Raw genomic sequence first — 26,931 nt, 5'->3', positions numbered from 1 at the left:
AACGGGAAAAAACACCACGAACCACGCCGGTATTCCAGCGGGTAGGTGGCGGGTGGAGGACCACCCGCCAACCACCCGCCGGTGGCGGGTACTATTCCAGCGGGTGGCCGGCGGGCAGTCCACCGCCCGCGGGCTACCCACTGTAACAGTAGAGGCGGGCAGCGGGTAGGTGGCGGGAGGTCAGTCCCCCACCTATCCCCCCACTGATACACAGGCAACTTTATGGTCCCGGGATCCCTCGTGGAACCCGAAACCATGTCCAAACACATTCAAACACATAATGACAACACCACGTATTCAATTAACGGAATCAAACCAAGAATCACACCAAATACACCCTAACACGATTCCTAAACATGCCAAGACTCAACACAAATCACATAACGATCCAGGGACATCTGGAATCACAAGAACATCAAGAAATCTATATGCAAAGTCCTAAACACAAGTCCTAGGCTTCACTCAACACCCGATCATGCAAAATCCCACCCAAACATACCAAGAATAACATACTACGAAATTCACGTTATAACTCTAGGGCTCTAGACATAATCAAAATACAAGATCGTTCGTGTAATAAATCATAGTATCAAGAACATCAAGATTATTATTATTATTATTATGCCCCTAAGTTTTTGGGGGAAAACTTGGCTAGGAGCAGTGGCGGACCCAGGATTTTTCTTCAATGGGGGCAAAGAAGCAAAGGGAAAATAAATTAAAAAATGTTCAAATACAAAGTTTAAATATACATAAGATAGTTAAAATACAAAATACATTATAAATTACAATACAAGGTTTATGATGAACTACGGGATAATATTCCTCTACGCTCTTTCATATTTTGAAATCGTTGTAGAACTGCTTCATTTGAAACTTGATCAAAAATATCTTTTTCAACATACGACACTAAGCAATCATTTAATAAATCATCGCTCATCCTGTTGCGTAAAGATGTCTTGATTAACTTCATAGCAGAAAATGCTCTTTCCACACTAGCAGTTGCAACCGATAGGATCAAAGATAACTTTAGAAGCAAATACACCAACGTATAGTCCAAATGTCTTTCCGTTTCCACCATTTTTTGAGCTAATTCATCAATACCATCCAATGTAGAGAAAGCAGGATCAGAAGTTACATCAATAAAATAAGTTTGCAGTTGGGTATCTAGTACTTGAAGTTCAATACTAGAAAAATCATTTGGATAGAACTGTGTCAATCGAACCAATTTATCTTTATCAAACCTAGCAAATGAATTCTTTGGATCAAAACATGCCACACATAAAAGCAACTCTGTATTCTTCTCATTGAAACGGTTGTTTAGCTCCTGAAGTTGTAGATCTAAAACCACATAAAAGCTTTCAACACGGTACCTATGAAGATGAGTCCTTTCTTCAGTTTTACGGCGAGGTCTTCCTGGAACTACATAAACTTCATCCATATTAGGTATGAGAATTGAATGCTTGTTGCAAAAGAGTGAAACTTCGTGTAAAAGAGCTTCCCACCCATTATCTCTCATCATTTGCAATCTCTTTTTTGAGAGATCAACTAGTCTCATGGCATTCACAATGTTCTGATCTTTCTTTTGTAGTGCATGTGACAAATCATTGGTAATTCCTAAGACATCCCTCATTAAGTGCAACCAAAACACAAAATCAAAACATAACATATTCTTCAATACTCTAAATGCATCTTGTTTTGGATCCTACCTTATTTGTTCAAGAACATCAATCACCGGAGAAAATAATGTGACAATGCTCAAAAGTGCACCATAATGAGATCCCCAACGTGTATCACCATGACGTTTTAAAACTCTTTCTTGATTCAAACCAGTTCCCATTTGAATTGTATCATCAGAAATTGAATCAATTAACACCTTTAATTGTTTGTCTCGTAAGCTATCCATGCGCTTACATGAAGCACAAACAATATTGCACAATTGCGAGACAGTGAAAAAAAAAATCTCAAACTTCTTCATTTTCCTTTTCAACACCCACAAGTGCTAGTTGTGATTGATGAGCGAAACAATGAACATAAAAAGCACTTGGATTCTCATTCATAATCAAAGTTTTAAGACCATTGAACACACCTCGATATTACTTGCTCCATCATAGCCCTGACCTCTTATTCTTGAAATGCTTAATCCATGCCTTGTTAGAAGATCTTCAATGGCTACTTTAATGGCCCGTTTGGTTCATGGAATAGGCCGGGAATGGCATAGTATTCCCAGTAATAGGCCTATTCTTTTGTTTGGTAACCATTTCTATTACCAGGAATAATATTCCTGGTAATAGCCTATTACCTCAAATAAGGTAATAGCTATTACTAGGTCCCCCCTGGTATTAGCCTATTACTGAACGCTCAGAAATAGATTTTAGAATCTATTTCTTTTTTTACCCCTTTCTTTAACCTAATTTTTTTTATCATATATATAAATTTATCCTATTTCACCACCGTCGTCGCCACCACCACCATCACCGTCGTCGCCGCCACCACCACCACCACCATCGCCTCCGCCGCCTCCGCCGCCACCACCACTACCATCGCCGCCCCCACCACCGCCGCCCCTACCACTGCCACCGCCACCACCACCACTACCACCCCAGCACCACCACCGCCACTACCACCATCACCACCACCGCCACCACCATCGCCGTCGCCGCCGCCACCGCCACCACCGCCACCAGAACCACCACCCAACAACACCACCGCCAGCGCCGCCACCACAACCGTCGCCACCCCCACCACCACTGCCAAACCGTCACCACCACCACCGTCGGCCCCACCACTGCCACCGCCACCACCACCACCGTCGCCCCCACCACTGCCACCACCACCACTACCACCCCAGCACCACCACCATCACCACCACCGCCACCACCATCGCCACCACCACCACAACCGCCGCCGCCACCACCGCCACCAGAACCACCACCCAACAGCACCACCGCCACTGCCACCAACACAACCGTCGTCGCCCCCACCACCACTGGCACAACCGTCATCACCACCACCGTCGCTCCCACCACTGCCACCGCCACCACCACCACTACTACCCCAGCACCACCACTACCACCGCCACCACCACCATCACCACCACCGCCACTACCACCACAACCACCGCCACCACCACCACCACCACTACCAGTATCGCCACGATCACATATTTTTATAAGGGTATTTATGTCTTTTAAAACATATTTCATTTCTATTCCTTAAATCAACCAAACACTGTAATATAATTCCTAAAGTCTATTCCTTCCGCGAACCAAACAATAGAATACAATTCCTATTCTATTCCTTGCCTATTCCATTCCTTTATGGAATAATATTTCTATTACCTCAAAATTCATTCCGTGAACCAAACGTGCTGTAAGAGACATAGAAGTAGTGTCACAAACATGAACAATGCCAAGAAGACGCTCAACAATATGCCCACTTGAATCCACATACCGAATAAACACAATTATCTGCTCTTTAACTGATATATCTCTCGACTCATCAACCATTATTCCAAATAATTCTTCACCAAGATCTTTGATTATTACTTGGGTTACCTCACTTGCAATTGCATTAGCTATATCTGTTTGAATTTTAGGGGCAATCAGTTAGTGATTTTCAGGTGCATTTTGCAACACTACTTTGGCAATATTTTCATCATTTTTAGCAAGTAACTTTAAGGCCTCAAGGAAGTTCCCTCGATTAAGTGAGTCGTCGCTTTCATCATGTCCACGAAAAGGAAGTCCTTTCCTTAAAAGAAACCGCATACATTCAACTGATGAATTCAATCGAATACGATAGTCTTGTTTCGATTGCTCCGAGTGTTTTGATACACAAACTTGTATGTGTTGCTCTTGAGTCATTAAGTCTCGACAAGCTTGTACATTCCTTGCGTGAACACTATTATGATTACCAACATGTGCACGCAACCTTTCCGGTCCTTTTTTCCAATTGTTGAAACCTTCTGTAACAAATGACTGCTTGTTGTCCGCTGCTTTCATCTTTGAATAGATAACAACTTAAACAATATGTTGCATCTTCTGATACACTATACTCCAACCAATTACTATGATCCTTAAACCATTTAGGATTAAATCTCCTATTAACACCCGTAATCACTCTAGTAGGAAAAACATGATTTTTTGGTTGACAAGGACCAATTTGTACGTAGATATCTTCGTCGCACAATATCTCTATTATTGATATGATACTCATAAATACTTTTCCTTTTGTCGGATCAACTTCAAGTTCATCTATGTTAAATTCAATACGAGGCCTTGCACTTGACACTTCGGGACTACCCTGACTAGATGAATCCTCAAAAATTGATTTTCTTTTAAAGAATTTTTCCATAACTGAACCAAATTTCCAACAAACGAATAACATATTAACATATAATTCATTATTCATTACAAATTGACAACCAAGTGAACCAACATAATTTACACAGTAGAAATATTCAGATAGGCAATCATAAGCAGTTTATATGAGCTTTAATAATGCAGCTTGAACATTGCAAATTGCAAATTGCAGTGCAGTGCCAACTGCCAACACAGTAGCAATATCTAGAATGTGTAGCTTGAACATAGGCAACACAGTAGCAATATCTAGATAATTAAACACATTCTAGTTTACATAATCACAAATTCACAATGAGCTTTAATAATGCAGCTTTAATATTGAGATAGCTAAATCAAAAATTATCAAATTATGCCAAAATTAAATCAAATTAGGATTTAGGGTAAGAGGGGAAACAAAAATCAAATTCGGATTTAGGGTAACTGGGTAAGAATTGAACATGAACATAAATTAAACCAGCAAATTAAACCAACAAAATTGAAGTAGTTTGAACATTTGAACCATACCTGGCAGAGTGGCAGTTCCGACTTGTAATTTTGCGAGAAAGGCAGAATGTGTAAACCGCACACGGAAGAGAAGAGAAGAACGGACGAACGGTGAGAGGTTGAGTCGCTGAGAGCATACCGCACACGGAAGAGAAGAGAAGAATAGGCGAACGGTGGTGGGCGGTGGGCGGTGGCGTCTCAGATTTTTCGTCTGTCGAGCTTCGACTCTTTCTTCTCGCAACCTCGCAGGCCAAGCAAACAAATGAAACTTAAAAAAATAAAATTATATATATATATAAATATATAAATAAATAAATAAATATATATATATATATATATATATATATATATATATATATATATATATATATATATATATATATATATATATATAATTTGGGTCATTCATCTCGCTTAGATCAACGTCCAGGATTATCAAAATTTAAAAAAAAAAAACGCGATGGCAATTTTGTAATTTTTGAATCTAGGTCAAAATTAATGTGAGCGGTTCTGTGATTAATGTGCGTGAGTTTTGTATATAAGATGCGTGAGTCTTGTGCATAAGGTGTGTGAGTTTTGTGCTTAATGTGCGTGGGGTTGTGTTTAATGTGAGTAGTTGGTAAAACTTAAAGTGTGGGCTTTTGTGTTTAAGGTGCGTGAGATTTGTTCTTAATGTGAGTGGATGTTGTGCTTAATTTGCGTAAGGTTTGTGCTTAATGTGTGTGAGGTTAGTGATTAATGTCAGTAATTGTTGAAACTTAAAGTCTGTGAGTTAATAATTAAAGTGCGTGGGTTTTGTGCTTAATGTGCGTGAGATTGTGCTTATGTGTGTGGGTTTTGTACTTAATGTGCGTAAGTTTGTGCTTAATGTCAGTAGTTGTTGAAACTTAATATCTGTGATTTAATACTTAAATGCGTGGGTTTTGTGCTTAATGTGCGTGAGATTTGCTTAATGTGCGTGGGTTTTGTATTTAATGTGCGTGGATTTGTGCTTAAGATCTAACACTTAAATGTGTGTGGCTTTCTTCTGAACACGCGTTTTTTTTTATTTATTTTAATTTTCATTGATTTGAGCCGTTGATCTAGATTTGATCAACGACTCAAATCTAACCGCACATGCACTTGACACTTCGGGACTACCTTGACTAGATTAATTCTATATTTAAGTAGACAACATGGAAAAACGATGCATACTTTTTTTACATTGTTCCTAAATTTTACCAATGTAACTAACTGAGTTGTTCATGCAGCCTGCATATTTTTTTTACCGTCATCAATTCAAGTTTGCATAGTTCTCTTTGAGATTTTTGAAATCCATTTATTTTTTTTGGATAAAAAAATCCATTTAAAATGATAATTGTTGGACTATTCTAATATATATTTACTTCTGAAGATTTACTTTGTAGCAAATGACCGGATAATTATGTCAGCTAAATACTTTTGGCTTATTTTAATTTGAATTGAAGTGGTGATTGGGTTGCAATTAATGATGTATACATTATTGGGAGGGTTGGTAAAATTATATTACATTATTATAATTTTATAGTGAGATACCTATAAATTAAAATATCTCCCTATTTTATCACTACTGGAAATTATGAAATTTCCGATCACCTGAAGTGATCTTAAATCAAGTCGAAAGCCTTGTTCCGACCACTTTTGGTATCCGAAAAAATCTTTGTTGCTATTTCCGACCACTTTTTAGTATCAACTTGATTTAAAATCACTTTCAGGTAGTCAAAAGTTTCATAATTTCCACTAATGTATAGATATTTGCAATGGATTGTATATGCATTGTTGATTTATTAATTTTTATTTTTAAGATATAATTTTAATTTTAATTTTAAATAATATAAATTATTTAAAATTTTTATTTATATAAGATTTATTAGTAGATATAAAATTTAACTTACAAAATCAATTTGTAAATTAAATTGACAAATTATCCTGTGAGACAGGACGGGTAAGTGGTACTATTTTGTCAAGAAGTAGCACTTTTGGAATCGTTAACAGGAGATCAAAATTAAAAATATTTATGCATTTACACAAAATGATTGTGGCACTTATATATATATATATATATATATATATATATATATATATATATATATATATATATATATATATATATATATATATATATATATATAATTAGGTTCTGGTGCGGTTAGGTGCCCAGGTGCGGTTGTGCTGTTTAATTTGGGCCACTCATCTCGCTTAAATCAACGTCTAGGATTACTAAAATTTAAAAAAAAAAACGCGGTGGCAATTTTGTAATTTTTGCATCTAGGTCAAAATTAATATGAGCGGTGTTGTGATTAATGTGCGTGAGTTTTGTATATAAGATGCATGAGTCTTGTGCGTAAGGTGCGTGAGTTATGTGCTTAATGTGTGTGGGGTTATGCTTAATGTGGGTAGTTGTTAAAACTTAAAGTGTAGACTTTTGTGCTTAATGTGCGTGAGATTTGTTCTTAATGTGAGTGGAGTTTGTGCTTAACGTGCGTAGGGTTTGTGCTTAATCTGTGTGAGGTTAGAAATTAATGTCAGTAGTTATTGAAACTTAAGGTCTGTGAGTTAATACTTAAAGTGCGTGTGTTTTGTGCTTAATGTGCGTGAGTTTTGTACTTAATGTGCGTGAGTTTATGGTTAATATGAGACATTTTAAAATCTTAAGTGTGTGAGTTTTGTGCTCAAAGTATTTTGTTCTGTGCTTAATGTGCTTGGGTTTTGTACTTAAGGTGAGTGATTTGTGTTCTTAAGGTGATTTGTTTGTGGACTTAAGGTGCGTGGTGATTTGTGTATTTAAGATGCGCCATGTAAATGATTAAGGTGCGTGAGTGCGTCAAACCGCACAACCGCACGGGAAGCCATCCCCGCACCTGAACCCTTTCCCTATATATATATATATATATATATATATATATATATATATATATATATATATATATATATATATATATATATATATATATATATATATATATATATCATTGTTTAGGATTTTTATAAAATGGGCAAATGTGCTCGTTCTCTAGCAACTTAGTTATAATAATAAATTGCTATCCTAATTCATTTGTATATAGGATTTTTTTTCTAGATATATAGCAATTTTGTCATTTTGAAAAAAAAAATCATAATATCATCGATTGTATTTATACATTATTGAAAACTTCTTTGTAGACGACATTGGTAGTCGCAACACAATATTATTCATCCTCATCAAGAGCTAACACCTTCAGGCCATCATGATGGGTGACTCGGGAGAAAGCCACGTACAATTGTCAGTGATTAAAGACCAATTTTTTTAGCAATAATCCAACGTGAGTTAGTGTTTGGCCTTGACTTTTGTTTGAGAATTGTTTACGCTGGAAATTGAAGGACAATCTCGTATCAGAAGGAGTGAGAGACATTCGGGGGATAAGAACTTTGGTTCCTTCATGTGTCCCATTAACTATTCTTGCTTTGACAATGTGATCTACCAATGTTGTGATGATGAGCTGCGCCCTGTTACAAAGACGAAGAGAGTAGTGACGGAATAATATTGTTGAATAGGAATAGGAATTTTAATATTGGTGTATTGTATTACGAATAAGAATTTTAATGTAGAATTGTAGTACGAATATGAAAGTAGAAAATTAAACAATATATGGTATTAGGAATTATATTACACTATTTTACAATATTACGCAAACCTAAGTATTATTGTTTATAATTTGCAGATTTGCAAGTATTATATTTTATTGTATTACGAATATGAATTTTAATGTAGAATTGTAGTACGAATAGGAAAGTATGAAACAATATATTCTATTAAGAATTGTATTACACTATTTTACAATATTACACAAACCTTAATAGTATATGACTGTTTTGGACGAAAAGTTAAAATGGAGGATTTTGTTTTTATAAATAGTATAGAAGTATAGAATAAGATTTTTAATGTAGAATTATAGTACGAATAGAAAAGTAGAAGACATAAAGAATATATTCAATTAAGAATTGTATTACACTATTTAAGAATTTTAATGTAGAATTATAGCACGAATAGGAAAGTAGAAAACAATATATTAAAATTTGAGAATTTTGGACGGGAAGTTAAAGTTTAGGATTTTGTTTTTATATATAGTATAGAAGTAGATTAAGAATTTTAATGTAGAATTATAGTACGAATAGGAAAGTAGAAAATAATATATTAAAATTTGAGGGTTTTGGGCGGGAAGTTAATGTTGAGCATTTTGTTTTTATATATAGTATAGAAGTATAGATAGTATAGATTAAGAATTTTAATGTAGAATTATCGTACGAATAGGAAAGTAGAAAACAATACATTAAAATTTGAGGATTTTGGAGATTAAGAATTTTAATGTAGAATTATAGTACGAATAGGAAAACAGAAAACATGAAAAAATATATTCTATTTGAAATTGTATTATACTGTTTAAGAAGAAAAAATATATTCTATTAGGAATTACATTACACTATTTAAGAATTTTAATGTATAATTAGAGTACTAATAGGAAAGTAGAAAACAATATATTAAAATTGGAGGATTTTGGACGGAAAGTTAACGTTTAGCATTTTGTTTTTATATATAGTATAGATGGAAAGCAGAAATTCAATCATTTAGAATCTCAAGGGAAGAAACGGAAGACAACTGAAGAAAGCAGCAGGTTAGGTTGTTTTTATTGCTTGGCCTGAGCAATAGTTTCAGCATGTATGAAACTATATATGAATTTAATCATTTAGAGTTTAATTTTGTATTTTTGATTTCTATTGAGATTTGAGAAGTTTAAGCATTTAGGGAATTATGTTTTTTGAGTTTACATGGTAATATTAGATTTTTGGTATCTATTGCCATCTTCGGTTCTCGTCAGTTTCTCTCCTTTCGATTCTTCTATTGAATGGGTATCAATAAGGTTGCTTAATGATCTGACTTTGAGGTTGCTTAAGGTTCTATCGGGAAGTGTAATATTTTTGTTGAAATTTGTATTGTAATTTGGCAAGGATTTCCTACTTAGACTTATGTCTGATTCATTGAGTTCAGGAGTAAAACAATGACTTTTATAATTGTTACTAGTATTTCTGCTGTTAGTTTATATTGAATTATATCTTTTTGTAATTCTTTCTATCAGCTTTTGGAGATGACTAATAATCTAGAGATAAGGTTGAATCTCTTGGAAGCTAAGGCATTCAAGGATCTATTTCATGACTACTCGCAGGGTAAGTTACATATCACCACTGGTCAATTAAATTTTGGCAGGACCTTAGCGATGAATATAATAGTAGGGCAAGGAGGGTTGGATTAATGCCACGTTCATGGGAGGACATGATTAGAGTTGGAAAAATGCTTTATTCTCACTTTTGCATGCACAGGGCGGTACGTTATATTTTCAATTTTTTTTTTTTTAATGTTTTTCTCTTTAAATTGTTATACTGGATCACCTTCTTGCTTATATTTTTGTAGTCTGGATATGAAGATCAGAAGCTCAAGGAAATTTTTGAACCTTCTAAAGCTTGTCAACTGAGAATTCCAGTCTTTGAGGTATTTCTCCTAAATAAGGCAGGTTTCGGTTCCGGATCTAAAGATGCATGCTCGAGTGTTGGGGGTGGACAATCACAGGAACTAAGTTTAGTAAATTTGCTTCATCGTATGAAGAAAAATAATCAAGTAACATCTCAGCAGTTATTTGATTTGCTCTCGGCGTGTTAAAAATTTGGTTAATAATTACGGTTTGATGCTGTACCTGCTCCAGTCAGATGCATCACTTCAAGAAAAGGCAAATATAGTGAAGATAGCACTAGCTAGGAATATATGATTGGGAGAGCGAAAAATATTTAGCTAATCGTTAGTCCGGCCAACTCATTATTCTAATTGTTGTTTGTTGCTTGCTGTTCTGCTGCTGATTCCATTACCTGCCTGCTGCAATTATATAATAACTATAGCATTGATATCAAATTTTACTATTTTAGTACTCTTTCTTATAGTATTGGGTATTAAGTATTAACTCTTTTCATAAAGAATGATTGTATTTATATAGTTTTTAATTTTTTACTTATTTATTCTAGAATCACTGATGGAAATTTCGCTATTTCCGTCCAACAATAATGTTGGCTGGTAATTTGTAAAAAATCACAGCTTTCTGTCGTGAATAGGGATGGACGAAAAGTTGGATGGAATTTCTGTCCAACATTCACGCGTAGCGTGTTGGACGGAGGTTCCGACCGACACTAAATGTTGGACGGAAATTCCGTCCTATCGTTGCAAGTTGGTCGGAAAATTGAATTGACCAATTGGTGAAATACAAAATGGTAGGTATTATTATATACCGTCCAACATTGTTGTTGGACGGAAATCGAAATATTTAAGTGTTTAGGCTATAAGAATGCTCATTTTGCCAAAATTTTGGGCAATACCCTACTCATGCTCACTTAATAAAAAAACATTTTTCCCTCTCCAACAAAAACAAAATCATTCCATGTAGTCATTCACTCGTACCTCGTCACAAACTCTTCTATGCTCACAGCTCAATCACATCTTCGCAACTCCATCGTCTCAGCTTTATCGGCCATCCGATCTCCCTCCGCACGCCGTCTACACGTCTTAGCCTCCCCATCGCTGTCGCTCATCCACAAAAGTTGTCTCTTCCTGCCACCGCCACCGCCACCGTCGAGACATGGCATCCTCTTCCCGTCGTTGTCGCCTCTGCCACCGTCGAGCCAGCGGCTCACTAATTCCCGTGTCCATTACCATCCTATAGGTTAGTCCTCAAATCTTAAACCCTAATCCCTTATTTTCTAATTATATTTATCCCTATCTCATAATTGCATTAAGCCTTAAATCCCTATGTTTCTTACTCTAATTTTATTGTTGAATCTTCCATATTTTAAAGTTGTGAATAGAAATGGTAATTTTTGAGAAAGCTAAGAGCCGTCGGTCAAGAAGGTATTACTCAGTTTTCTTGTTGGCTTTGGATTTTGGAAGAATTCCTTCCCAAGATTTCGAATGGTAGAATGATAGTTTCTATGAGAAAATACATGCGTGTTCCAATAATTGTATCTTATATCGAAATGAGAATGTAAATTGTACTAATTGCATTACTTGTGAAACTTTAAAGTGGAAGATAGGTAAGAATTCTAAAATATCTATAGTACACTTTGATAATTATATTTTTATTATATACTTAAATAATTATATTGTAAATAATTACTTACTGTAGAAAAAAAAAACTTGTAAAAAACTCCCTCTCAAACTAAAAAAGTATTCCCCCTCATCTCCCTCTTACACACTTAGACCAAAGTCACCAAACCCTTCGCACACTTACAGTCTGAGCTCCATCGCACAACCAAACGCCTACGCACGCCGTCACAGCAGCCTCCGCTGCCAGGAAAGCCTCCCCGTCGTCTTCGCTCCCACCACCGGAGTCACCGTTTGCTCTCCGGCCTCTGTAGTTGAAGTTCGTCGGCCTGTTCTCCGAAGCTGTCGCACACTCGCACTGAACTACTGAAGGTCGAAACCCTCGTCCTAAACCCTTGAGTCGCCGTCTGCTTTCCGGCCTCCGCAGCAGAAGTCCGTCGCCCTGTTCTACGAAGTCGTCGCTCTGAGTGGCCGTCTGCTCTCCGGCCTCCGCAACCGCAAGCTGCACAGGTAATAGTTTTTTTCTCTATATATATATTTTTTAAATACAAGTATTTTAGGTTTGTGAACTCCAAGAGCATATGCGATTGTGGACTGAATTTCCAGAAAAGTGACCAATTGTGCTTACTGAAATTTATGTTTGACTTGTACTAAATTAATGGAGTTTGAGATTGGTTGCCCACCAACTGTTTGTGAAAAGTCTTATGTGAGCATGACTCTAAAATTAGTGTTGATCACATAATAAATTATTCTGTTAAACAATCTAAATATTTGAACTTTTAACGAAAAATTATTTTACCAAGAGCGAAATATGTTGCAATAGGTCAATAAATTGATTGATATTCTTAGGCTCTGTTTGAATTTGACTGATGTTGGACTGTATTAATGTATTAACTTTACTTTTGGTTGTGGAATTTATAGTATTTCTTAGATGGATGGATGATATTCTCATTTCCAGAGTTGTATATGTGGATATCATTTACAAACCACATTGAAGTCATAGTAATTGTTATCATTGTGGTTGCAGATAAGTAGTACAGAAAGTTTGACAAGAAGCTTTTCTAAGATATTTGTTGATTGAGATAGTCATTACTAGTCCCTAGAGTCTTTTGTGTTTAATCTATGGTTTTTATAGTCTCTAACTAGAAACTATTACAGCCATTCCTAACGCCTATATTCATCATACCTTTGAGGCTTAAGTTCATGATTTCTTTGAATTGCAACTTTGACTTAGAAGGCAAAAAAGTGAATAATGTAATAGTAGAAGGATATCCAGCTTCTCATATGCTTTTTCAGGTTTACTATAGGAATTTGGATTTCTTCAAGTTGTTTTTGGAGTGAAGCATATGCAGATGTGTTCTGAACTATGCATTTTGCTACAATATGAATCATTAAGCCATCCAAGTAGAGATTTGGTTGAGATGCAATTTACTTTGTTTTTTTTCCAACATTTTTGGAAGTGGTTTTATTATATACAAGTGACATTACTACTGGGCAGTTGTCCCCAGAATGCCTTCTTGATTTCTTGGACCTATCATCGAAGTATAGAGCTTCAGAAATTGCTAATAGAATTGAGGCTGCAATGCATATCTGGAGGCAGAAGCACAAAAAGAAGCAATAAAAACCGTAAGATTATTTTTTGCTCCCTATTATATACATGTGCATACTCGTATTAACACATTGAATACAATTTTTCAGGATATGGATTCCATGAGGATGGATTATAGGTACGTATTACCTGGCTTATTTCCTGTTCTTAATTATTTCATTACTTAGTGTCACAATGGTGTTGTTAGGCTGGTATGATCATTGCATACAGGTTTTTAAAGAAGAGTTGCAGTCCTCTGGACAACTCAAAACACATGGTACCTTTCGTTAGGATGGTATGATCACTTTTCCATTTTCATATCCAAGTTGGTAAATTTAGTAATTTCATTAGAAATGATTGACAAGTAGCAACCCATGTTGATCTTGGCCTAGCAGATGTGTACATTCATGGAGATACTCTTTTGTAGATAAAACCAGTCTTATTAATATTTTCAAGGTAAGAAATGCACCCAAGTTCCACAAATGTACATATTTTGCTGCTACTTAGGACCTATGAATTTATTCTACAGAATTTGAACATTTCCTAGAGTATCAATATTATGCATTGGCATCATGATATGCATGCCATGTGCAAGAAGGATTTATAACACTACTGTATTACATTCTACTTATTGTTTTGGTTGAGAAATAGATGAGTGGTATTTAATGAGGGATTTTTCATAGGGGATGGTTCCCTCATACTTTGCTCATTTTCTGGCTCTTCCTTTAGACTAAATTGCTCTACCTTAGTGTGTGCGTTGGGCTGCACTTGTAATCTAAATATAAATGTTTCTATTGTTTTGTTTTTTTTTTTTATTTTTGTAGATGAGGGAGAAAAAAAGATGATTGGCTGAAGAACAGGTTACAAATTCTTGAGATTATAAACTGGAGCTAATCGGGTGATTGACTAAAAGATGAAACACCAGTCCGAGCCAATGGGCGTAACGATTGCGAGGGCGGCTACTCGGGTCGAGCCGGCGAACGAAGGTCTAACACTAACTGATCGTCCCCGACCTTAATTCCCCGATCCAGCTCCGACCCCGCTCTAACATTTTGTTTTTTGTTTGCAGAAATGGCGCAAGGTTTTGAAGAAGAGGAAGCACCCCGAGCCAAAATCGCGCTCGGGAAGAAAAAGACCAAGGCCAAGCCATCCGGGGAACAACAAATCCCGATCGCCCAGCCGATAGGCGCGTCTACAACCGTCACCACAGCCGAATGCTATGTGGTCGAGACTTCTGACGTCCTGGTCTCCCGGGTGACTGCCCGTAAGGGCAAGGAGAAGGCGTCCGAGAAGGAGGCCGAAGACGGCGGCGCACTGAAGCGCCGAAGGAACCAGCGCAGCCTGAGCCCTCCGGTCGGGGCCATCACGAGCGATGCATCAATCCTCACCCGGATCGGCAATCTCGGGCCGGTCAGGGAGGATATGACAAAGCTGACCCCGACCCAGGTGGCCGAGAAGATTAGCCAGGATCTGGTCGAGGTAAGAACCTTTCATCTTCATTTTTTCATACAACTGCCGTTGCTCGGGCTAATCTCGATTGTTTTGTAGTTATCCCGAGCGGCTCAAGTCCTCCAAAGCCGAGCGCTGCTGGCCAATGAGGCCGATGCATTGAAGAAGGTCGCCAACCGGCGATTGGGGGAGATTACCGACCTCCAGGTTGAGCTAAAGAAAGCTAAGGAGGGTCGGGAACTGGCGAAAAAGGCCGCCCGGGAGGCAAAGGGGGCCCAAGAGCTGGCCGAGAAGGCCACCAAGGAAGCTCTTGGGTAGGGGTGGAAATAGGCCAGGCCGAGCCAGACTTTAGAAAATTAGGCCTGGGCCTGTTAGGAAAATCTAAAGCCTAGGCCTGAGCCTGGGCCTGTATGTAGGCTTTTATTTAGGCTTAAGCCTGAGCCTGCAGTTGGCCTGGCCTGGCCTGAAGCCTTTTTAAAAGCCTATTTAATAAATAGGCTTTTAAAAAGGCTTCAAAGTAGGTCCTAAATAGGCTTTGAGCCTATTTAAATAGGCTCAAAGCCTATTTAAGGCCTACATTTTAAAGCCTTTTAATATTTCTATAGGCATTCAAGGGATGGTTTAAAGTAATTTAACATTTCCGAAAATCTAAAAATCTAACATATTCTAAGAATATGAGAGGAATGTGATTTCATGAATATAATAAAAAATGAACTGAAAACAAAATTTAAAAATCCCTCATTCTCTCTACAGGAACCTCACATTTTCTTGTGTACAAAAAAAAAGGGATTGCAATGCAATATAACAATACTCATATTATTATGAGGTTATGGAGATAAACTAAACCAAAATCCCCATAACATAATAGAGAAATAGAGCAATACAAATGATTTGATTATTAACTGAATAACATTGAAAAACAAGAACATATTTTTTTTAAAAAAATTCCCTTTCTAAAAAAGATACAAAAGTAAACTAAAAGTTTCTGCACATTTCATGCTTGCATGTATCATAGGCAGATGACTGCAATAATTTATTACCAAAATTTGAGAATACAGAGATCTCCTAAGTAGGTTATTGAAACTGTAAGGAGGTGAGATTATTTCCGTTTGACACCAACTATCCATGTAGCTATAATATGCTAACCCCAATGTTTGTTTCATCCATTTCGTCATCTCTTTTCTGCAAAGCCAAAGGAGATGCTCATATTACTAATCATAATGAGAGGAAAAGGAAACCCCTAAAGGCAATAGACAAGAACTAACCGTAAAATCTTCACGGGCATGTGCACCTTTGCTTTCCTTTCTGGATTCAGCAGAGTGCATTGGAAATCCATGCATTAATCAACAGGTTTTCCAACTCAATAGTTTCTATAAGGTCCGAGTTCCTGAGAATACATAATACAAACAAAAGTTAGAAAAATAAAAATAAAAATCATCAAAGAAAGCGTGCGGGCAAGAGTAAAGTGGCTTAACTGTACAATAACTGTACAAGGGAAACAAAACAAAATGGATTCCATACGTCTACCTTCTTCTAAAGTCTCTTGTGTACGGAAGACAGCAGCATTGTTTTGCATTACTCTTTGCATATTCAACCGAATCTTAGATTACCACAAGATTGCATCCTTATCATTTTCTAAAATGTCAAAAACCATAACTTTGTCAGTTACACTGCAAATACTCACACACATAGATCAGAAGAAGTGAAGAAGACTCACCTTGTCCTGGTTGGAGTGAGCTTCAACAAAGCATAGTCAAGAAGGGCACTGAAATCCATCTGGGAAGAAGAAGAAGAAGTTACCGCTTGGGACCGGAGAAACGGCGAAATGGGTGTGGGGAAGAAGTTGATATTGGTGTTCCCAGAACGTGATACTCACATTTCCAGCCGCTTCGCCGTTGCAAGGTCACCGTTTCGCACACTGGTCTACGTCTCGATGGATTGGCCGATTGGGGATGAGTCGGATGACTTACTGGACTAGGGTTATGACTTATGAGTTCTGAATTAGGTTATACTTATATATATAGTGGGTTATATTATAAATTTTAAAAAATATTAGTTATAAAATGTAAATATGTAATATATAATAATTAAATAATAAATATATATTATATATATATTATATATATAAACAGGCCAGGCCTGCAGGCTCATAGGCCAAGCTTTTACATATAGGCCTGGGCCTATTTAACTAAATAGGCTTTTAAATAGGCCTAGGCCTGGCCTTTTTACTAAATAGGCCAGGCCATAGGCCCCTATGTAGGGGCCTGACCTATTCCCACCCCTACTCTCGGGGAGGCGTCGGAGCTCAAGTCCCGACTGGGCAACCTTGGTGAGTTGACGCGGTTCCTCTGTCAGAATGAGGCGTTGGCCCGGGAGTTCTTCCGTGAGCTGCGGAAGGACAAGGTCGGGGAGTCTATGATTTGGACGTTCGGGCGTTGGGCGTTCAAATCCGGCCAGCGGAGAATGCGTGCTAAGACCCAAACAATCATGGAGGAAGTCCTCGAAGGTGAGGACCTTCAGCTGGTCCTGACGACCCTCCCTGATGAGGTTGCCGACCCCGGCTCGCCGCCGTTTGGCCCCGAGGAGGATGTAGCCGAGGCGAGTGATGTCGCGAAGAAGTAGATTAGGTCGTGTAGCTTCTGACCGTGTACTAGCTTCTTCGTTTTTGTTAAGTGAACTCCATCGGGAGCCTGGTCGCGATCTGTACCGGGCACATTTTGAACGATCAATAAAATTGTTTTTTTTTTTTTGTAATGAACTCGTGTCATTCGTTGTATGCGTGTTTATTTTAAACTTTGGTTGGTCGTCCCTTGTCCGACCTATTGGCCCACTGGCCTGGTCGTTCGTATTTCGACCCATTGGCCTATCTGGCCTTCTTAAGAGTTCTTTGGCCTTTCCGTTCGGGACTTGCCCGACCGTTGGCTTTAAAAAATTCTCCGGCCTTTGCGTTCAGGACTTGCTCAACCGTTTGGCCTTATGCGTTCCTTCCTTCACCCTAGCTCCCACACTGTTGTGCACACGAGGCACGAGTGAGTGCGACAGTGGAAAAAAGTTGGACGGATCGGGGAGTTGGTGTTGTAGCTCTGGTTTCCCCAATCAATGGCGTGACCCGAGCGTCCGCCGAAGATGAGCGCAATAGCCAGTCGTTAGAATTCGACCGGCCAAGTGGTAGTTGGCTATTAGAGCCAATTAGGTAGATGGCTTTCAAAGCCAATTAGCTGTACACCCCTATCCGTCGGGACCTAGGGAGAGGTGTTGTGTTGGGCGAAAAGCCCCTCTTCATTTGCTGATGCCGAGTCTCGATTGGGTAGATTCCGAGCATGGCTGGTTGGTGAATGTTGGTCCCGATAGGGTGATGAAAGTCTAGAGGGGGGGGGGGGGTGAATACACTTTCAAGCTTTTTCGAAATAAATAACTCTTTGATAACTTCAACTCTAAGTAACAAGTAAATAGAGTAAGTTTAAACTGCACAGCGGAATAAGTAGTATGTAAAGAGTTATGCCCAATCAATAATTTAAATACGCATGAAAGATAGGTACATATGATATTTAAAGTGACAGAGATATCTTGAATATATAAAGGAGATGGTTCACTCAATATGTAATAACAATATTCAAGAATGTAAATAAATATCGTATCACGTCGACCGTGTAGCGAATGTTACATGCAACACGTCAAGCTTGCTTAGAAAGATTCAATATTTAAGCTCGAGAAGTTTGAGTCTCATGCATACGTGAAAACATGCTAAACCCGAAAGATTAAGATAAACTGTGAATAGTAAATGGGTTATCGGATAAGATAGATAGATAGAGCAAATTATGTAAGTGCGGTATATAAATGAGAGAGGCAATTTATAGTGGTTCGGAAGTGGCGTAATCTTCCTAGTCCACTTTTCTCCTTTCGCGTCTAGGAGAAATTCACTATTTTCTACACACAGTTACAATAGTGAATAAGCGCTACACAAGCACTTCTTCCGGATGTTTTGCACACAGCTACACCCAACTCCAAGTGTCTCGCACACAGCTACACTTAACTCCGAGTATTTCGCACACAGCTATACTCAACGCCAACTAAGTGTCTTGCACACAACTACACTTAGCAACTACGAGTGTTTTGCACACAGCTATACTCTTTTTACAATTACAAATACAAAGGTAATTGTATCTCTCTCCAACTAGATTTCTGAGACTATTCAGACCAAGTCTCTAAGAATATTTGAGCACTTGCACTTTTAAATTTTCGTGTGTATTGCACTTCTATCTCGTGTCTATCTTGTGCATCTTTTCTTTTTTTTCACCGCTTCTGTGTCTTCAAGTCTTCATGGCTTTTTATAGGCAATCAAATATATCCGTTGGAGTGGGATAATTTGATATTTGAAATTTGAATCTTCATAGCCTGATATTGTTAACAATAGTAGGTCTTCAATTTTGATTTGATTGTCAACTTGCCTGACAAATAATATTTTATCACAACTTGATTTTCTAGTTGTTTCTTAAAATATTATTTTTCTTGTTATTTTGAATATCTAACGTATCTTTGAAATAAATTCATCTGATGGAATTTATTTCTAGGATAAGTTTTTATATTCATGTCTTCATAAATATTTTTCCGTTCTGATCAAATGTCTTTCAGGCAATTTTGGATTCTTGTAGCATGTGGGTAGACTTAGAATAAATTCCTTCGAATTTACCCAATTTATGATCATCTTGCTTCTTTGCCACATTGTGCTCCTTTGACTTGAACATCGTGCTCCTTTGACTTGAACATTGTGCTTTTCTGATTTGGTCACATTGTGCTCCTTTGGACACATCGTGCTTGTTCACATTGTGCTCCTGTAGAACATTGTGCTCCTTTTGATCATTGTGCTCCTTAGCACACATTGTGCTTGTCAGCATCGTGCTCTTTTTAATACATTGTGCTCTTTTGGTAGCATTGTGCTCCTTGGTAGCATTGTGCTCCTTGGCACATTGTGCTTGTCCGAAAACTTGACTTGTAAAAATAAGTCCTTAGGGGGGAATCGATCTTGAGTGTGATCATTTTGAGTAAGGACTTCTACTATTTCACCGTTAGGCTCATCCGGTCATTCTTTGCAATGCCATTCCTTTATGCTTCTTTCTCGGATGAATACTCGTAGGACCAAAATTAATTTCTCAAATTAATTTTGTTCTTCCTATGGTAGATTACTTTTGACTCGATATTCTGATTTATGATGCTTGTACTAAAAGACCTAAAAACTAAGGGGATCTAAAGTACATTTGGCTCATCAAAACTTACAAAAAATATTCCTATCAATTTTCTCCCTTTTTGATGACGCCAAAACCTATACTCAGTCATTTGGCTTGTCTTTTAAAAACAATTATTTTTTTAAAAGGTTTTATTAACGTAGACATAGCCAAGACGAGTTTAACATTTGATTTTGACTCTAAGAAAGGTATTTTTAGCAACTAAAATTCCTATTCGCATTTTTGGACTTTAATAATAATGAATTTTTGTATTTTTCCAATTTATGCGATTTGATACAAACTAAGCTAAAAATGTTACCTTTCAAGACAAATAAAATAAATAACTAGGAAAACTAGTAGCATCATAAACAGATAATTCGAATCATTCCAAATTGTTCCAAATTGTTCATGGGTTCATGTTCTCGTGGACCATACAAAAACAAATGTGACAATCATACAAATCATCTAATTACTTTGTTTCTCCTCTCTTTAAGCACATGATTTATATGATTTTGAACATCAATGAAATTGTCACTAATGGCATAATTGTTGCATACCTGCCTAACTGAATAATAGTTGAATGCTTCGATGATCTTGTTTCCGGGCAGTATACTTTCTTCATACCATATGATGCATTCTTCTAGGCTTCTTCCATTTTGTAGCTCGGCATCATTGACCTTGATATAGTCCTTTAGGACCATGATCATCAAAGCTCTAGCATAGCTTCGGATTCTCCTGAAATCCTCATTTGAAACCCATAAATTTTGATCACTTGGACCACTCTTCTTCATACCCTTTGGTAGATCATTCAAAGTTACCAACTTTGGCATTTCAACTCTTCCATCTCTTGGTGTAGATTCCAAGTAGAGAGCTGCACGGTTATACCAATTAATTTGCTCAATGTTTCCTCCTGCACAAACAATGTCACGAAAAGAACGGTTAGTGGTATTTGCGCTGCTTGATCCTCCTGGACTGCCAGCTTCACCACCACCGAACCAATATTCCAGTCCTCTTCTTCTAGCAACATTTCTGCCAGCAGATCTGCCTCCTCCACCTCTACTACTGCTTGTACCAACATTTCGGGTGGCCATGACAGTCATCATCATCTCAAGCATGCCTTCCAAATGACTGAATCTCTCTTCCCCCTTTTTGGCGTAATCAAGGAGTGTATGAACCGATTCACGAAGAGATGAAATAGATTCGGAAATATTTTCATATGATCCCCGAAGGCAGCCTACTTTGGTGTTGACGGAGATGAGATCCGTGTGGACATCACTAATCTGCTTCTCATGTTGATGAACAACATTGAGAATTCCTTGGCTTTGGTTCACGGCAATTGCTTCATTTGCCTTTCCAGAATTCTTGAGGATTTGAGAGAGTTGGATGTAGAACTCATTGAGTTGTCCCTTGACATTTGTATTCAATCCTCCAACTTGTCTCTCAAGTGCTTGGTGGGTGTCGATCAAATGTTGTTGACTCATCCGATTTTCATCAAAAGATGTTTCAAATTTTCCACCTTGAGTATTGACAACATGATCCACATGAGTGTAGATGCCTTGAAACATGCTTTCCATTCAGTCAACAAGACTTAGTACAACTTTTTCCAGATTTTTCAATTTTTCATTTGTAGTTGTGCCATCAATGTCTTGCTCTTCTCGGGATGAGGGAAAACATCTTGCTCCTTCTTGAGAAAAATTGACTTCAAGCATGTGAGATTGAGCTTGATTTTCTTGTTGATATCCTTCCCTTTCCGGTGTGTGTAACACGTGCGTGTCACCTTATGCACTTTCTGCATGAATGGATTGAATTTGCTCCGTGTGTTGGCTAGCTTGCATGGCATTTTGATCTTGACTTATTTCAGTGAAATTCAAAACACTCACATCATATAAGCCACTGTCCATTAAATGTGCACCACATGTGACATTTTCTTCTTCTACATTCCTTGTGACAAATTCATCAATATCAACTAGGAAATCATCTTGGGTAGGCATATCTCCTTGGACTGTGCCATCAAGAGTAGTCTCGGCCAACTTAGCTTTCAATTTATTCACAAATATTCCATTCACCGTAGACATCAAAGTTGCATGGCCAACATCAAAATTACCAATCCAATTCAAAGAAAATAATTCTTCTTCTTGCATACTCGGTCCTTTTGTCATCAAATCTTGATAAGAACCAAGTCTCCATTTTCTCCAATTTAAGACTCTTCGGTATTCATTCACCAAGACCAAATCAAGTCCATCAACTTGATAAATCTCCTCATTCATCATTGACTCCATTTCGGCAATTTGGGAAAAAGGATTCAATAAACTTTGGCTTGTATTGGGATTGTGACTTATGGTTGGATTTTGGCTTGTGTTTGGATTTTGGCTTGTGGTAGGATTTTGGCTTGAGGTAGGGTTTTCATGGGATTGAGTTGAGGGTTGAGAAGATAAACCAAGAATTTCTACAATTGGTCTTTTCCTAGCAGGAATGCCTCTCGGTTTCTTTTTTCTCTTGGAGGTCAAATCAGTTGATACTTCATGATCTTTAAACAAAATTCGGTTACTTCCAAAAGGCTTTCTTGATCTCATTGGTAACCCTTTCATTTTTATAATTTCACCAATAAGTAGACCGAACCCTAGGATACGATTGAACTTCCCATTCCTAATTTTTGCACCTTTCACAAAATGCGCAATCCGGCTCAGAATAAGCTTACTCCAGTCACCCTTAACTCCATTCATCACAGCATGTAAATATCCAATTCTCACGGGTGATATATCCTCCATACTATTCAGTTTGCACAATACACATTTATAGAGAATTCTAACTAGCATCTCATACTCATGCTTCAAATCAGATTTTTGACCGGAAAGATTTGGTTCGAGAGAAGCATTCTCATTCTGAATTTCTGTCCAAATTTCCGTGTGATCATATGTGTGAACATCTAAATCCAACCGTGGTTGTTCTGGACTAGATATAGGCAGTCCAAAGGTTGTGTGCAACTCTTATTCATCAATGGTGATGAGAGTTCCATTCACGGTGGACTCAATGGTCCATCCAACAACCTTGGCATTCATATAAAAATCTGCTACATCTTCATCATAAAATCCTGAGTATGGATAAGAACATAACCTCATGAGATTACTTTGTTGAAGTGCATGGATGATTCTTTGTGCAAGATGAGAGTTCTCGGCTTCTTTGAGAAATCCTTGAGGGTCAAAACTTCCTCCGGACTTGATTCCAACTGCTAGCTTCGTGAGGTTGAGATGTGTAGAGTGTTCTTCATTTGGTTGAGAGCTTGAATCTCCAATGGTAGCCATAATGTGCTTGGTATTTTTTAGAGATTGAGGGATTGAAGATTTTGAAAGAGATGAAGATTGAGTGTTTCGGCTATGGAAGGTGAAAGGATTTTGAGAGTTTTGAGTGTAATAGTGGCTCTTCCAACCGGTTGGGTGGAAGGGAGGTGTCTTTACACAAATATCCTCACAATTAAATGTTGACTTTAAATAAGTGAGAGGTATTTTTGATATTTCAATAGCTTCCAACCTTTGACCTAATTGATAGTTAGTTTAGGTTATATATTCTCCATCCAATTTATCTGTTGATGTGGCGCCAAAAATTTAGATACTCGGACTGATTTTACCTGAAATAAAATTCACGGAGCACTAAATCTGTTCCGAAAATAATATGTATTTATCTACACGTTTTATGTAGATGGAAGAAAGAGAAATCTATTCTTTCTAGACTATTTATTATGCACAACTACCATAAAAAGGTGTTCTTATTTAAGGCAACTTATCATCACACCATCTTGTCACTCTTAAATGGTAAGATTGTGTAGATCTAAATGATTTTTATTTGTGCATATATGTATGTAGATACACGGTTAAAATAGAGATACATGCAATTGAAATAGGTAGACTTTAAATGTAAAGATGTGACAATTTTGGCATGTGTGACACATAGGCACGAAATAAAATTAGATAAAGTATCAAAATTTCAGATGAAAATTGAGCTTATAATTTAAATAGAGTTTAAGGACTTAGCTCAATTCAATCATGCCCATCTCGTGTCTTAATTTCGAAAATCTTGATTCACATAGAGGCTTTGTGAGAATATCAGCTAATTGATTCTCGGTCGGGATGTATTCGATTGATAATTCCTTCTTTTCAACATGATCCCGGATAAAATGATGTCTCACATCAATGTGTTTTGTTCTTGAATGTAACACAGGATTGTGAGTTATAGCTATGGCACTTGTATTGTCACACATTATGTTGACATTTTCACAATTCACGCCATAATCTTTCAGCTGTTGTTTCATCCAAAGAATTTGCGTGCAACAACTCCCAGCAGCTATATATTCAGCTTCGGCTGTACTCGTGGCTATGGAGTTTTGCTTTTTGCTAAACCATGATACCAATCTTCCCCCCTAAGAACTGGCATGTCCCTGAGGTACTTTTTCGATCAATTTTACATCCTGCAAAATATGCATCTGAGAAACCAGTTAGTGTAAAATTACCTTCTTTGGGATACCATAATCCCACACTGACTGTTCCTTTTAGGTATCAGATGATTTTCTTAGTAGCAAGAAAATGACTTTCTTTTGGCTTTGACTGGAACCTGGTACATACTCCCACTGAATAAGATATATCTGGCCGGCTTGCAGTGAGGTATAGTAATGATCCAATCATTCCTCAATATTTTGTTTCGTCAACATCCTTGCCTTCATCATCTTTATCCAATCTTAAAGATGTGCTCATCGGGATTTTGATTGAGGATTTTGCATCTTGACCGAATTTCTTTATAAGATCTTTCGTGTATTTGGCCTGATTGATGAATATTCCTTCATTGAGTTGCTTTACTTGTAAACCAAGAAAGTAGTTCAATTCTCCCATCATGCTCATCTCGAACTTATTCTCGAAACCGGGAGGTTGCTCAACATAGACTTCTTCTTCAAGTAAGCCGTTCAAAAATGCACTTTTCACGTCCATTTGATAGACAGTGAAATTCTTGTATGCGGCATATGCTAGAAATATTCTGATGGCTTCCAGTCTTGCAACGGGTGCAAACGTTTCATCAAAATCTATGCCTTCTTCTTGTGTATATCCTTTTGCCACTAAACGTGCTTTATTTCGTATGACAATTCCATCCTCATTTGCTTTATTCCGAAAGACCCATTTTGTTCCAATTACATTGTAATTTTCAGGTCTTGGAACTAATTCCCATACGTCACTTCTTTTAAATTGATCGAGCTCTTCTTGCATTGCATTAATCCAATCTGGATCACTTAGAGCTTCTTCAATGCTTGTGGGCTCCACCTGAGAGAGAAAACAAGAAAATAAAGTATGTATATTTGAGGACCTTGTTTTTACTCCTTCTCGTGGATCTCCAATCACTAGCTCTGGAGGGTGATTTTTGAGCCATCTCAAGTCAGGTTGTAGGTTGCATGGGCTTTCCACGTTTCCTTGCTCAGTAGGTAAGTTGGAGGTAGACACATTTTGCTCATCAGATTGATCTCCAACTTGCATTTCAACTTGAGAATTTTGATTTTCCACGTGTGAATCTCCATTGACTTCCACGTGTCCTTCACTATTGCAATCAATGTCCAATTGCTCCATACCCTGTATAATTTGATCTTTGAAAGATATGTCAGTATCATTAAATGACTTTTCAACTTGAAAACTTCCCTGATCATTTTTGTTGCTCTGGGTTTTCTTCTTATGAGCTTCATCAAATGTGACATGAATTGATTCCTCTACCACCATTGATTTCTTGTTCAATACTCTGAATGCTTTGCTGGTAGATGAATATCCTAAAAATATTCCTTCATCTGCACGCTCATCAAAAGTCTTTAGATATGTTTTACCATTATTGATAATAAAACATTTGATGCCAAAAGTATGGAAATAATTAAGTTTAGGTTTTCTCCCTTTCCATAATTCGTCGGAGTCTTGTTGTAAGACTTGTGTATCAAGCTCCGATTTTGCGTATAGCAAGCGGTGTTGATTGCTTCAGCCCAATATCTTTTAGGTAGCTCGGCTGACGTAATCATCACTCGTGCGGCTTCTTTTAGCGTTCTATTTCTTCTTTCGGCTACACCATTTTGTTGCGGTGTACGTGCGGCAGATAATTGATGTAGAATTCCTTGAGAATTGCAGTAGGCTTTAATTACTTGATTCACGAACTCTGTTCCTCGATCAGTTCGGATTTTTGCAATTTTCAAGTCTTTCTCGTTTTGTAGTAACTTGAGTAGTTCTGGCAGCTTTTGCTCGACTTCGTTTTTCTTTTTGAGAAATATCGTCCATGTGTACCTGGAAAAATCATCAACAACAACTAGTGTATATTTCTTACCACTTAGACTTGCAGGGTCTACTGAACCGAATAGATCCATGTGTAGTAGACTTAGCGGTCTTGTTGTAGATTCTTGGGCTTTGGATTTGAAAGATGACTTGATTTTCTTTCCTCTTTGGCAAGCATCACATATTTGATCTTTCTTGTAGATAATGTCGGGTAAACCTTCAACGAGTTTGTTTCTTGCTAGCTTGTTGATTGTCTTGAAGTTTAGATGATTCAACTTCTTGTGCCATTCCCAACTTGTTGCGTGTGAGTTGTTTGCTAGTAGACACACTGATTCTTTTGTTGTGTGCCAATCCACAACATACATATTTTTCTTCCTTATTCCTTCGAGCACTACTTCTCCCGAGGAATTAT

General features: G+C 37.5%; 2 protein-coding genes across 3 annotated transcripts; one reads left to right on the top strand and one right to left on the bottom strand.

The window, feature by feature from the left end:
* Positions 1-796: 796 nt before the first annotated feature.
* On the bottom strand, positions 797-1,630 carry LOC109146983. The gene has a single exon (XM_019294631.1). The coding sequence runs from the start codon at positions 1,628-1,630 to the stop codon at positions 797-799; it is 834 nt and encodes a 277-aa protein (XP_019150176.1).
* A 10,525-nt stretch (positions 1,631-12,155) lies between these two features.
* On the top strand, positions 12,156-17,028 carry LOC109146968. Of its 2 annotated transcripts, XM_019294617.1 has the most exons (8): positions 12,156-12,486; positions 13,475-13,602; positions 13,675-13,703; positions 13,796-13,859; positions 13,960-14,020; positions 14,389-14,550; positions 14,634-15,043; positions 15,113-15,599. In XM_019294617.1, the coding sequence occupies exons 6-8, from the start codon at positions 14,478-14,480 to the stop codon at positions 15,329-15,331; spliced, it is 702 nt and encodes a 233-aa protein (XP_019150162.1). In that variant the 5' UTR covers positions 12,156-12,486; positions 13,475-13,602; positions 13,675-13,703; positions 13,796-13,859; positions 13,960-14,020; positions 14,389-14,477; the 3' UTR covers positions 15,332-15,599. The 2 variants fall into 2 exon arrangements, 1 of the variants encoding a protein (XP_019150162.1); XR_002048536.1 differs by lacking the exons at positions 12,156-12,486; positions 13,475-13,602; positions 13,675-13,703; positions 13,796-13,859; positions 15,113-15,599 and adding an exon at positions 16,679-17,028 and having other exon boundaries at positions 13,959-14,020.
* Positions 17,029-26,931: the final 9,903 nt, after the last annotated feature.

Source organism: Ipomoea nil, unplaced genomic scaffold (assembly GCF_001879475.1).
Source record: "Ipomoea nil cultivar Tokyo-kokei standard unplaced genomic scaffold, Asagao_1.1 scaffold1956, whole genome shotgun sequence".
Lineage (NCBI taxonomy): Eukaryota > Viridiplantae > Streptophyta > Magnoliopsida > Solanales > Convolvulaceae > Ipomoea > Ipomoea nil.
This window is presented reverse-complemented; position numbering and strand designations above follow the sequence as displayed.

Coding starts and splice junctions, on each gene's coding strand:
- LOC109146983 (XM_019294631.1), bottom strand. CDS start 1,630: ATGAGGGATGTCTTAGGAATTACCAATGATTTGTCACATGCACTACAA.
- LOC109146968 (XM_019294617.1), top strand. CDS start 14,478: ATGAAACACCAGTCCGAGCCAATGGGCGTAACGATTGCGAGGGCGGCT. Junction 14,551..14,633: donor GGTCGAGCCGGCGAACGAAG/GTCTAACACTAA, acceptor TTTTGTTTGCAG/AAATGGCGCAAGGTTTTGAA. Junction 15,044..15,112: donor TTAGCCAGGATCTGGTCGAG/GTAAGAACCTTT, acceptor ATTGTTTTGTAG/TTATCCCGAGCGGCTCAAGT.